At 37.0% G+C, this 14484-nt stretch overlaps 1 protein-coding gene across 13 annotated transcripts in view; it reads left to right on the top strand.

Moving 5' to 3' along the window:
• The window catches only part of dysf (dysferlin, limb girdle muscular dystrophy 2B (autosomal recessive)), an 88076-nt gene that overhangs the window by 39947 nt on the left and 33645 nt on the right, over positions 1 to 14484 (top strand). For 9 of the 13 annotated variants that reach the window (XM_028039159.1, XM_028039160.1, XM_028039169.1 and 6 more), the window contains 3 exons: positions 2787 to 2967; positions 3049 to 3122; positions 6782 to 6841. In XM_028039159.1, coding sequence (XP_027894960.1) covers positions 2787 to 2967; positions 3049 to 3122; positions 6782 to 6841 — 315 coding nt within the window. The remainder of the gene's footprint in view (positions 1 to 2786; positions 2968 to 3048; positions 3123 to 6781; positions 6842 to 14484) is intronic. The other 4 variants (XM_028039171.1, XM_028039167.1, XM_028039166.1 and 1 more) reach the window with 1 other exon arrangement.

Below are 14484 nucleotides of genomic sequence, written 5' to 3'. Positions count from 1 at the left end.
AAATTAAATAAAAATAAATCATAGTCGAAGCAGGACTGGTTTTACTCTGGATTCAAAGTAGTGCAGTTTGAAGTTAGTTGAGATCTTCACATTCAGTTGATGTTGAACATTTACATTAATTTTTATTTTAATTAACATTAACTTTATTCACCCGAACGTGTCCATGACATCACAGTTTTACAAGCCCAATTTGTGGTACCGTAACGTCGTGACACGTTGCACTATCTGAAAAATTTCAATGGTTCCTGAAAGGGGAGACGTTGTGCTTTGCAGCCGATGTCGGGTTATTACGATAATTTCACTCCCGCCGCTGCAAGAAGCGTGTGTGTTTTTCTTCATTTTAATCTGACGATACACTCTTTTGATAGACACTAAATTGTAAAAACGTCTAGATAGTGAAAGTTACATTTGTTATGGAGAAATGGGCATAATTACTGACTTTGTGTCAAAATGCCTCAGATATACTGAGAGAAAATTAAAAAAATTATTTATGCATGAATTTAGTGACAATAATATCAGTGGGAAAGTGTTAATAAATGATTAAACTTATAAAAAAAATTAATCAGCTAAAGTCCAACTTTCTAAGTTCTGTCACATTTGCCACTATTTCCTTCATTTCTGAACAGATTTTTAGTTTGCTATCTTTCCATAATGTTGGAAATTCATTATCAAAAAATACTACGTATGAATATGGGCCTGAATGGTACGCTATGTGATAATAAAATTTACAGAAAATTTACAGAGAAATCTTAATCCTCCTTTTACTCAAAGAGAGTGCTTCAATAATTTTGTACAAAACTTAAATCTGGGCTCCAGATTTAATCCCTACTTTCTCCTTACTCAGACACTTTGTTCCGAAATGTTCTTAAGAGTTTAACAATATTAAAATCTAAAGCTGATCCCCTCTGCGTTTTATTATGACAGCTTAAACTCGGGTATGGAAATTATCACATATTTTTTCCCCCTCAGACTCAGGCGCAGCTCATGCTGTTTAATGTTAACAAGATTAAGGCCCTGCGTTTGACCACCGGCGTATGACAGCCTGAACCGGACAGTGGAAACATGCACACATTTTTCTCCCTTAAATTCAGCCCCAGAACTCAGTCCAAGCATTCACTGTTAACAATATTAGGGTTTAAAGTTGACTGCATAAGTGCTTTCTTATGCCACAGGGGCAGAGCAAAATGCCACATGCATATTTTCCTTAAATACAACTCTTTGAAGAGTCAGACCACATCTCTAACTCTTTCAATTTAATGTGTTTCTTTAGCATCAGTAGACCTACTTAGGCCTCTTCAAAGCCAGAGAAGGTCAAAAGAATTACATTAACTGACTAATTTTTTTAGGTATTTACTTAAAATGTTGCCCTTGAGGCTTTTTAAAGGAGTAACTTCTACAGGGAAGATCGTCAGATATCTTCACTGCAAAAACACAAAAACTTTACCAAGTTTTTTGGTTTAGTTTCTAGACAAAATTCTGGATAAATATCTTGAAATAAGACAAAACTAACTTTTCAGAAGGAAACAGGGCTTGTTTTAAGTCAATCATTTCTTAATATTGATGAAAAACTACTAATTTCATTGGCATAGTATTTAACTTTTTTATCCATATTAAGGAATTATTGACTTAAAACAATCTTCTATATCTTGCTAAAATGTTTGTTAGTTTTGTGTTATTTTAAGTGGAGTAAGATATTTACACTAGAATATAAACCTAAAAATACTTGGTAAGATTTTGTGTTTTTACAGTGTAACATATGCAATTACAACACAGGTTGCACACAGTCAGCTGTGAAGTTGGCAAACTGGCCCTCGAAACTGAAATAAGTTTGTCATACCAACTTAGCGGTGCTAACATTCAGTCTACAGTTTTATGTTTTCACTCTTGAAGTTTATTTTGAGATTACTTATAAATAATCATCTGGACACAGTAGTGATTGATTAGCTAATTTAATCATCTGCTCTACTGATGATCTCTCAGAAAGTTGGTGTGTGGGTCACTTTTTATTTTTCAACTGAACTAACGTACACTGAATTCCACAGCACATCTACATCTTAAGTTGTCAAAGTCAAGCTAGCCAACTAACCTACTTCCCTCTCCCTTCCCATTTTTTATTAAAACTTTTTCCTGACCTTATCCAGTTGTCGAGAGCACACATTTTCAGTTTGACGGCATAATTTCATCTCTTTGTTCTCAAAACTTCTGCCCTCTTCCAAATATTCTTTGTGCTATCTCAAATTTTTTTGCTCGCACTCAGATTTTCTCCTTGCTAGCAAAGCCTCTCTCTGCTCATTTGCAAATTCTTTTTTGCTCTCTATCAAAACTAAAATCTTATTCTAGTGTGTGGCTATTATCAATTGTGACCCCTGTTTTTCTGCACCACCCACTGAATGTAGGGAGATACGTCAGCTTTCCGCTCCTTTATTTATCTGTGGAATTAGCACACCTAGCAGTACTCAAAGATAGTAGTATTTACAAAAGTTGGAAATAGCTAGCTTCGTAAACGACCCATAACTTTGTTCTCCTGATGTGTTTGTTGATTTGATCAAATCATCGACTGCCTGAATTCACGCTACGATCTAAACCCCTATAGCAAACAGTGTTTCCTTAATGTTGCTAATTGCTATAAAATCAGCTTTATTCTGATGATATAATGTTTTGTTTTAAAATTATGTTTCTAATTTTAAAAAAAAGCTTTATGCTGATGATATTGTGTTTTGTTTCTAACTTACCTTTTTAATTATAATGCAGACATTTAAAGTCTCCTTTTGGTTCCTTGTCAACAGAGACTTCCCCGTGAGGAGCTCTACATGCCGCCCATCATAATCAAAATTATTGACAACCGTCAGTTTGGGAGGAAGCCGGTGGTCGGTCAGTGCACCATCCGGTCGCTTGAGGAGTACCGACGCACAGAGGAGGAGGAGCGAGCAGAGGAAGAGGAGGAGGAGGAAGGGGACAGATGGAGACGTAAGAGAAAAATTACCTTATGGACAAATACGAACATCATATCTGTGATAAAATTTCCCCTATTTGTGTTTCTGAATCAAGGCGAGACACAGACGTTGACCTCTGGGGAAGTCTTTGTTGACATTGATGATCAGGAGCCGCTTGTTCCTGACCAGGTAAAACCAACCTGCTATCAAGCTGAAATCATCACTAAAAAAGCCTTTACACATCATTTAGCTGCACTTTTCTTCAACAAATACAACAAATTTACAATATCATTCAAATTAATAACTTCTCTGACAGTTATGCCTTTTTGAAAATTGTCCTTTTTAGAGTTTCTGTCACAATTTTTCGACTTCCATCAGTTAAAAAAATAAAAATAAATAAATTTAATTGTGAAAAACAGACACCAGGACATCTTGAAGATTTTTATTATTAACATTAGGAATGTGTTGGATGTTTGGGGCATTCTTGTAGCGTTTTTATTTCACTGTAATATGCCAAAGGAGGGAATAAGAGCTTGCACAACTCACCACCAAATTCTGCTTTTGATAATTAATTTTTCTGTAAAATCCATCAAAATCTCCTAAAAATACACAGCGACATTGAAGCTTTAATAAGAGTTCAAATTAATTTTTTTTGTCTCTTTTTGAGTTTGTCTCCTCTGAGCCACCATATATTCAAATATCACCATCATAAATGGCATCTGAGGACTGAACCCCTTAGGAGTAACAATAAACGATGTTAAACACTGAAATCAGACTTTCTAAGTTTCTCTTTGAATAGTTGTCCTCACTCATCTCAGACTCTGAGGTATCAAACATGGTATTTTGTCTGTCATTAAAACTACTGCTAATGCTGCAAAAACACAGAATATCACCACATATTTATATATAGTTTCTAGTTAAATTATCTTAGTACACTTGAATAAAGACAAAACTAACTTATAAGTAACATTTCAGCAAAATATAAGAGCTTGTTTTAAGTAAATAATTTCTTAACATTCCACTTTCAGATTGCTTCACTCATAACAAGACATTTTCCCCTTGTTATAAGTGAAATAATCTGCCAGTTGAACCAGTACTTTTTATCAATATTAAGGAATTATTTACTTAAAACAAGTTGTTTTGTCTTAATCCAAGTTCTAAGATATTTGCACTAGAAACTAGACAAAAATATTTGGTAATATTCTGTGTTTTTGCAGTGAAACAAAAATGAGCAAAAGTCTCAATAGTTCAGTGACAAAACTGCGCTTCTAACATGATAGTCTGGTAAACATTTGTTAAATTTTCTGCTGCTGCTGTTTGATTTCACTCTGTGATGTTTGAAACTGTCCAAACTAATTGAAAAATGCTGTTCCCCTCCTCGCCTGTGGCGGTGCTGCACCAAAATCCTCAGAGGAAGACATGAGCACAACTTCCTTCTTCACAAAATATAAACAGAAATGGAGTCTCGTCAGATTTTAACAGTTGTAGGGTTTCTCTTTTGTCTTTGGTAAAAGACCACGAGCCATTTCTCCCGCTAGCACTAGGCTTGCACATTTGTGTTAGTTGTATTTACCCAGAATCCCCTGCAATTTAGTCCACTTCCTGCCTTTGAAGCGGCCTCTGGTTGGCTTGGCGTTCTCATCTGCATTCAAACTGCACCAGAGTTCACTTCAACCGAACCGAGAATATTTTAGGCGGACCAGAGTTTGCTTTAGAGTTTGATTGCACATTCACACCTCCCCAAATGAACGGGACTTTCTAGTCAAATGAACTCAAGTTCAGTTGAAGTGCACTAACCTGGATTGGTGTAAATGCACCTTGAGTCATTATTTTTCTTTCTCTCCTTAATTATTTTTAGCTTTAAGCTTCTGTTTTTCTGTACTTTTTTGCTTTATCCCTCCTTCCTTCATCTCTGCTTCCAGATACATTTTTCTAAATTTTCTCTTGTATTCTGCACTCATTTTTACATCCATCCTTTCTGGACTCTTCCATCTCCCCAAATCTCCTTCAGACGATTATCAGCCCTTCTTCCCAATTCCAACTTTATTCCTAATCTCTTCTTTCTTTGTCTTATTGCTGCATAAAATGTTTTGTGTTTTTTTCCCCAGGCGCACATTTTAGTAGTTTCATTTTCAATGTCTTATTGTCTTTATTATCATATCTGTTGCATGTTGCAGTCTTATCAGTCTCTTCACCTCCCAGACCTCTCTGGTTGTTTCTTCTCTTCTCAATCCTGCTTCACATGTTTCGCCTGTCACATCAGAACACTTTGCATGAACGTAGCTTCATTTCCTGGGCGTTAAAGTTTGCCTTTATGCTGAAATAGCTTTCAGGATTGCGGGGAGCGTTTCAACACTGACCTCTTTCACGCCTCAAACCTCACATTTTCCATCCTCTTCAATTACTTTTGTCTCATTGCGTCGGAGTGGGAGTAGCAGGTTTTAATGTGTGCCAACATGGGAGGTCCAGAAATGCGCAGCGTGAGCTAAGAAGCATAAATCATTCTGTGGGTTCACGGAGTCTAAGCAGGGTGTCGAAATCAGTGTACACTCCCTGACATTAACGACCTCGTCCAATTAAAGCGCCCGACATCAAAATAGCGGAGCGGACACAATGAGAGCAACCAAACCAGACGATAAATCTGCGGTTCCTGCTGAATGTTCCTCATGTTTGAAGATTTAGAAATCTGTAATTTGGAAACAGCTGTGAAGTCTAGCAGCTGGTCAGCAACCTCAATAATAAGCAGCATTGTTTTTAATCTGCAAAAAAGGCAAACAGGGGCAAGAATTTACAACGTTTAGCATTTTTCTAGCTGGTGTTTTGTTAATTTATCACCAGTCATTACAGAGTGATTGGATACGCAGTGTGTCTTCTATTTGTCCAGATTCTCCAGAAAGCAGCACTTTAACAGGTGAAAACTACAAAAAATAGAAAAAAAATCACTCTCCATTCTCATTCCAAAGTAAACTACATACTGTAGTCAAACAGATAACTTAATTTACATGTTCAGAAAAAAAAAATTAAAAACAATAAAAGTGTACCATTCAGCTTTTTATACTTCCATTTGGGTCTCAGCCACTTCCAAAAGCAGCACAAGCACTTAAAAAGCTCCCAGCTGAGCCATTTTTTGGCAATAAGTTCATGTTTCTTTGACGTAAGAAAAAGGAGCCTTTCGAAAAGTTCCTTGACAGGCCCTCTGCCGTTACCTAGCAACCTCAGCCAAGCCCAGTGCCATTACCTAGCAACCCAAGCAGAGCTCCAGAACATTTGGTCAGCCGGTTTTGTGCGCTGTACAATGGCTGCTGGAAAAGATAAGTGTTTTGTTGTGGACTTACCATCCAGAAACCACCCGCTGCATTCTTGTTGGTTGTTCGGGAGGCTCCACTTCTGCTTTTCAAAGATGTGCGGTTGTATGATTGCGCATCTGTTTGCACCCATTTTCACGTGTGAGTGTGAACGTTGAGATTACTTGCATTTAATGTGACAGGACGCCCTAAAACAGAACTGATCAGACTAAAATCTAGTTACCTACGAATGATTTTGTGCAAAAAATGTAACGAACATGTTTTGTATAGGCCACAGACCTATCCCACACAATCTGTTCAAAGAAACATAAAAGCAGATTTTAACTGATCCAGACTCACTTTTATCAACTTTCTATCAACCTGTAGCTTAAAAACATTTCTATTGTTCCATTTGACTCTTTGGCTTGGAAACCTGTTCTCACTGTTGTTATGTAGCGCTGTTGTTAAAGGCTCTGAAGGTCAGGTTGTATAGAGCTCTAACCATCTAACCTGACAGTTTGTGTTTTCTCTGTGTTTTCTGTGCTTTTGCATGATTTCCTGTAGTTTGCAGATGGAGCCAGTTCAGCTATCATTAACCTCTCGACCTCTAGTTCCAGCCTGCATGTAGGTAACAGACTCATCTTTTAACACATTCATTCATTCATTCATTCTGTTCCCATTACTCTACAGCCCCTTACAAAAGTATCCACACCCGTTCAGCTGATTCACATATTGTCATGTTCCCATGACAACCTGATGGAATTTGGATTCATACTTAAGATTAATTTATATCTTACGGGAATCTTAAATATGATTTTATTCTTTTTGTAGCATCAAAGTAAAGCAGGCTAAATAGACACCACTGGTTCCCAATGTTTCTCAGTGAAACATTTTTGAAAACCGTCTTCAGTTTTCCTTCTATTTCACAAGTTTGTGCTAAATTGTGTTTGTGACATAAATCATTGAGGTTTGTGGTTGTAACAGTGGAAAATGCAAAGCACTTCTTCAAAGGAAGTGTACACACTGTCTTATCACAAGTCTGTATCATGTTTACAGCTGCAACTAACGATTATTTTAGTAATTAATTATTCTGACGACTCATTGGACAAAACAAATGTAACCAGTTTTTTTATACTATATTAGAAATACATAATAAGATGCAAACAAAGGAATCAATCAGTCCTTTTTAAGATAAAAATAAAACTTATTATTGATTAAATTAATTTATTTAGTGAATTTGATCCATGTCACTTGAAGTGTTTGGGCTAAAACATATTTGCAGAAAAAAATTTGCATCTTAAATGCTAAAATTATATTTATTGTTCACAGTTTTGACTTAATTACAGCTCTGAAAACATTGTTTTTCATCAAATGGCAGTTTTTGAATCTGTATACGCCAGTTAATGATTGATCAATTAAAAAATAGCTGACAATTATTTCTAAAAATGGACTCATCACAATTAATCTGATTAATTACGAGCAATCAGATTAATTATGATTAATGATCAATCAGATTAATTAAAATTAATTAATCAGATTAATTATGATTAATCTGATTGATCATGTTCATTCTGATTAATAACGATTAATTGGATTGATTAAATTAATCTTGATCGTTCAGATGAGTCACGGTTAATTGGCTTAATAATTAACAATCCGATTAGTCACAATTAATTGAGTTAATCTCAATCTATGATTACTCTTGAACAATCTGATAAATCCTGATTAATCGTGTTAATCTTGACCAATCCGATTAATCGTATCATGCCTAATCCTGTGTCATATCTCCAGATCTCCTCTCACTGGCAACAAACAGAGAATTTCTTCATTCTTACTTGTCAGAATTGCACAGTAAAGTATTTTCTAACTGAGGCTGGTGGATGTCACTGGCCTGATGTGGAAGGAATTCACAGAAACGTTTTAAATCCGGGGTTTCGGTGAGCAACGCGCTCCGATTTGTGCAGTTTGAAACCCGATCGCTGATTTACACGTTGCATTTTCTTATTCTGAATCTCAAAGCCCGGTCGGTTTAAAGACTCGCATCCAGTAGTTCCTCACTCCATGGTAATTGGGGGGTTATTTCTTTCTCTACAAACAAAGATATTTGTTTTATTAAGGGGACAGATATTGAAACCACTCAAATTAAAGGCTCGGCTTTCTGTCTGCTCGGGGCCAAAGTCAACAGAGCTGCTATAGATCCTCTCTACCGCAACTCCCTGAGCGCCGACAGTTACCACAAGGAATAAATGAGAGGGAGAGACTGACGAAAGGAGAGGCAAGAGCGACTGAAAGAATCAGAAATGATTCTTTGAGTGAATGGAGAAAAAAAGAGGGAGGATAATGTCGCACGGCACCAGCGAAATAAACCTGGCTCCTTTACGTTTGGGTCAAGACCAGAAAAACGGTGCTGATGATTACCACATTACTGCAGCGAAGAGGACTGCACGGCTGCTTTCAGTCGGATTCGGTTTCAGCATTGGGAAAGTTTAAGGAGATCAGCTGTCGGTGGCATCGCGACCGCACAAACAGGCACATCTGAGACGGAAAAATGTCATGTCTCGTCTGCCTGACGCGAGTTGATGACAGTATCCGGTGCTTTGCACATAATGTGGTTTCTGATTCATTTTTTCTTTATTTCTCCAGGTGAAAAAATGTGGTCAAACTGCACCTCTCCATTCCCATCAACTCCTATCAAAACTGTTCAGGTCCTGTGGCAACAGGCAGTCAAATTGGGTTAAAATCCCACTTTGAAAACGTTGTAGTTTTTCTCAGCTTCCATAAATCCAGAGGAACTAACCGACATGGCTTCATGCCAGGCGACGTTGTGGCATTTTCCTGTTTCTGCAGGAGGAGGTTCTGGGGGGAACACACGTTTATGGCCCTCTAATGACACTGTGACCAGAAACAAGATGTCAAAATAGCTTACTAAATCATTACTGTTTTTCTTGTTCTGCTAATCACGGCTGTAGACTGATGTAAGCTGCTGCCCGCCTCCAAAACTCTGGGCGCTGCACATATTTTCTGCCCAGAATGTCGTTCAAATGTGTCCGTGCAGCTCTGGGTGGTGCACCACTTTTGAAAGTCCACTGTTAGGCATTTGGCTTATAACGTATATGGTTAAATTGTTTGGCTAATCAGGAATACTTTGTTTTCTCTACAGGATAAGACAGGCATAAGAAAAATATCACAATTTGTCACCAGATCTATATAATCAACGAGCCTGTTTCAAAACGTGTTAGTTGCAAATTAAATGTTGCACTTTACGTTAGTTAAAAAATGGCTGCACACACGTCTGTTAAAATTCAATTCAAATTCAAAAATACTTTGTTGATCCCAAAGAAAAATTGAATGTTGTTGTAACTAATTAATTCAGATTCTTGAAAGAGTTATCGTAGTGGTCTGTACTACAGCGACTCTGAAGAAGTCTCTGACTGAAGATACTCTGTTTTCTCAGGACAAAGTTATAAAGTTAGATTACTTTATAGTGTGGAAGATCATAAGCAGCTTGAGAAGCTTCATTTCTGAAGCTCTTAATACGTCTGTATTTTTTATAGAGGCAAGTTTTGGCTATTAACAAATATCACACTTTAACATTTATAGTCCAAGCCAATTTCCAGTGTCTGTCGCGAAAAGCTCGGCTTTTGGTTTTATAGAACAATTGAAAGTCTTGCAAGATTTGAAATACAAAACAAAATGAGTTTACTAAAACTCATTAAGACCCATCAAAATGAAATGACAACTTCTGGTATGTAAACATCTGACTAAGTAACGTCGCACAGAATGCAGAGTAACCATGGAAACTAGCTGGGCAGTTAGAACAGGTGGTTACCATGGAAACTGAATGTGGGGCTAGAGGAGGGACATTACTAACCAGGACATCCCACTGATTTCTCAACCCACACATTATTCAGTCTGGGCAAATTTACAAATAAAACCATTAATTACTTGTAACCTATTGTAAACACACGGAGATCCTGATATACAAATGGACTGTAAACAGCTCTTGGATCTACAAAATGGGAGCAAATGTGAGTTTAGCTTATTTATTTCAAACACATCCACCCAAAGCAAAGTATGTACTTGGTGCTTAGTCCTGTTCACACTACAAAATACAAAAACCTTACCAAATAATTTGGTCTAGTTTCTAGTACAAATATCCTACTACACTTAAAATAAGACAAACTCACTTAAAAGTAACTTTTCAGCAAGATATAAGGGCTTGTTTTAAGTAAATAACTCCTTAATTCCGATAGAAACTTGGCAGATTATTTTGTTTATAATATGGGAGAAATGTATTGTAATAAGCTAAATAATCTACCAGTGGAACTAGTACATTTTAAATCAATATTTAGGAATTATTTACTGAAAAAAAGCTCCTGTATCTTGCTGAAAAGTTACTTGTAAGTTATTTTTTTTTATCATTTCAAGTGTAATAAGATATTTCCACCAGAAACTAGACAAAAATGGTAAGATTTGTTTTTGCTGTACAGGGTCAAATTCCCGTTTATTACTAATATTTTATTTAATGAGCTAGAGAAGTAAGAATCTGTTGAGAGTAAGTGGAAGTTTCTGTAGGAAATCAGCAGTTTCTTCTTCCAGTCGCTGGCAGCTAGTTGAAAATATGGTATTTTCTGTTTTCTAAAAAAATTTGCTAGTCAGCAGAACGAGACTAAAGCAGCAAATGGAAATAAAGCGTTGGGATTGAACCGGTTCTGTGTAATGTCAGTCAGTGATTGCTAAGCAGAAAGTTATTTATATGAAAGATGCCACAGATTCTTACTTGAGGAATGGTGCTCTGCCTTCAAACCACAAGGAAGCAAACGACAAAAACAGGCCCTGCTGAAAAATTTTCCCACTTGGTTCACATTCTTCACTCTAAACTGGGTGTTTTTTAGCTATTCTGACAGAAATTCTGCACTTTGAATAGTATTAAGTATTAAGTCTGCAAAATGAAGAGATTTCAAGAAAAGGAACATCTCTATTGTTAAACTTTTATGTTCCACAGAAGACAATTACCAAAGTTTCACCAATGTCAGTAAATTCAGGCCTTTTAATTTTATTGAAAACATTAAAAATAGTCTATTTTATTTAGTAATAGCAAATATTTAATTTGCAAAGACAGTCTTGGGAAAAACTATAAGGCCATTTTGTAACAACATGTAGCTTAATAGAAAACATTTAAAATGTTATGCCAATAACATTTTACTGTATGGCATAACATACAGTTACTTGAAGATAACACATACTTTATTGTTCCCTAAGGGAAATTTGTTGTAGGCGGTGGAAAAGAGACTGCAAAACATACACACATTACAAGAGAGACAGAAATGTCCCAGTGTAGATACAGTTTACTACAACATGGCGTCTGAAACGAGGGACAATGACATAATTAGGGTGACTGGCTCTGTGGGTAGAGTAGTCGTGATCGAAAGGTTGTAGGTTCAATTCCAGCTTCCTCCTGCCACGTATCAATGTGCCCTTGGACAAGGCACTTAACCCCAAATTGTCTATCAATCTGCGTATCGGTGTATAAATGCATGTGCAAATGGGTGAATGGGATTTGAGTGATCAAAAATGATTGGAAAAGCTCTATATAAGTTCAGTTGATTTACCATAACACCAAAAAGCAAAGGAATAGGAACTGGTTCACGTCCCAACACAACTTCATAGATGGTTCAGTATAAAATAAAGTAATTATTTTAATTATCCTTTCATTTAATTTACAAAAAAATTAAGTAAAAGGATATATATGAAAAATTTGAACACTGATAACCGAATGAATAATCAAGTTTTATTAAGACAATATATTATATTGGAGGTTGTATGTTATGTTCATTTAAAGTGGTTGCTATTACAACAAATAGGTATGTAGTGTTTAATTGTTTCTAAACACAATACATGAGACAAAACAAACATCAATACCAAATCTAATTATACTACCTAGAAAAAGTCTGTATGATCTTATATTGGACTCTTAACAACTTTGCATAACAAAATACAGGGTGCTCCAGGTTTTTACTAGCCTGGAGCACAAGTAATCAACTTGGATTGATCACGTTGGATTACAGAAAACTATACATCAAAATAATGTCAACACATCTGATGTTGCCAACAGATATTTTATGTCACTCATTTTAGTTGATAAAGTTTTCTGTAAAGAGGAAATATGTGTCTAATAAAGTGGGTGGCCAGCCCAGTAATGTTAGCCACTAGCCTCTAATGCTAACACCAGACTATCAGTGGTAATCAACAGAAGAGGATGTAGGCATGACTAGTGACCAGCCTGCTCATGCTAACCACAGTAGCCTCTCCAATGCTAATGCATATTTGTGTTTTTTTTTCTTTTCTTTTCTACATTTGCCAGTTCTGGTCGCTAAGTTATTGGTGCCAGCCTATCATAAGTCCAAACAGCAGCTAGCTTTGGAACCGATTTGTTCTTAAAGAGTTGCGTGATGCAGTCACAGTCACACAGTTACCTAGAAAAAAATGTAATTAATAGTCACTTTTATTGTATTATTGTTAGATGTAAACATCAGAATTTATCATACTTTACTCAATAGTATCATAAAATATGAGCAAATACATACACATTAGAATATTTATTCTAACAAAATAGGAAATAAAGTTGGAGCTTAATATCAGTTTAGCAGCTTCTGCCGATATCCATTAAATAAAATACATTAATTAACCCTAAAAACTAACTACAATAACTCAAAATGAGCAGCTAACAGCAGTTAGCAGTTTAAAATTAAACAGCTAAAATACACAGTATTAATAATAACAGTTAAAAACTATTTACAAAACATAGCAAAATTACCCATTAAACACTGTAAATGATTACATTTGTCTAAAATATCTGTTAAACTATAGTATTTAACACAGAGTTGACAGTTACAGACAGCTTAATATCCATAAGCCATAGCAACCAGTTTCTGGTTTCTATGGCAACCACCCAGAACTTAAAAGCACCAACACATGTTTGGAGAAACAAGTTCTTGACTAAACAAAATCAATTCGAAGAATAAACAGATTTTCACAAACTTTATGTCTGCACTGTTAAAATAAAACACGTGCAAGCAGCAATTCATAAATTTATAAATTTGAATTTAAAACTCAAATTTAGTGACCCACTGCTGTCATCTGAACTTCACCTCCTCACTTTGGTTTCTGATTGTTTTCCGTTTTGCTGCAGCCCTGTGCAGTTTCCAGATGTTTTCAGGCTCAAATAATCAGATTTAAATTGTATTGTTTTGTAATTGAGTGTTTAGCCGAGCCTTTCTACACAACAAGCGGCCGCGAATGCAGAGCTGTGCCCTGACCGCTGACCCCGCAGTGGATGGGGTTTCCCCATAAAAGCTTTTATGAAGCGGCTCAGAGCTCTTATGTAAATCCCTGGCACTGCCAGGCTGCTTCGGTTACCCTGGCTCTCCCTGCGGGGCGTAATGACTGGCTGCAGACCACACCGACACCCCGGACCGACCGCCGCAAGCCGAGTGTGCGCACGCTCGTTTTCCACAGTGTGTACTTAATCCGCGTCGCAGCCTGGAGCGCCCCGGCGACGGCTTTAATCTGTCTGAACTTTGCCTGGCGGACCGGAGCGAGCACACCCCGAAACAACGGCGCGCGCACTCTCTGGCGCCCCTGTCATCAGCGTTTGGCAGCGGCAGCACACAGAGGGCACATTAACACGCAGCAGACGCTCCGTATGTGTGCTGAGCCCCACGTGCGACTCCTTTCCACGCCATGACATGCTGCCGCTTTGGAAAAATTAGGAATTTCATAGTGTTCCCTGCCCTAGTTGTGCTTCCAAGTGATTCTGCGTGTGTTGGAGTCTGTGGGAAATATGAGAAAGGGGATTCCACACAAACCTGCCCCTCTATAAGAGCACTTTTGTTGTACGTTAATGCACAGAAAGCGAAGCGAGCTGCATGCGTCACCAGTTTGAGTGTCCCTTGGTGGGTTCAGGGCTGCAGGGTGGAGACTGATTGCATTTAAATATGACGATTTTTTCCTTCTATCACACAAAATGACAGCTTTTAAATTTGTGAGAGGATCATGTGAAAGCACTGCAAAAACACAAAGTTCTACCAAGTATTTCTGGTGTAGTTTCTTATTTTCTTGTCTTAAAAAACACAAAACTAACTTAGGATTAACTTTTAACAAGATATCGGAGCTTGTTTTAGGTCAATAATTCTTGGATATTGATAAGAACAACTAGTTCCACTGACAGATTATTTCACTTATAACATGGGAAAATATCTTACTAT

The sequence above is a fragment of the Xiphophorus couchianus genome, chromosome 14 (genome assembly GCF_001444195.1).
Source record: "Xiphophorus couchianus chromosome 14, X_couchianus-1.0, whole genome shotgun sequence".
NCBI lineage: Eukaryota > Metazoa > Chordata > Actinopteri > Cyprinodontiformes > Poeciliidae > Xiphophorus > Xiphophorus couchianus.
The sequence above is the reverse complement of the archived record's forward strand: the minus strand, read 5'-3'. Positions and strand labels throughout refer to the sequence as shown.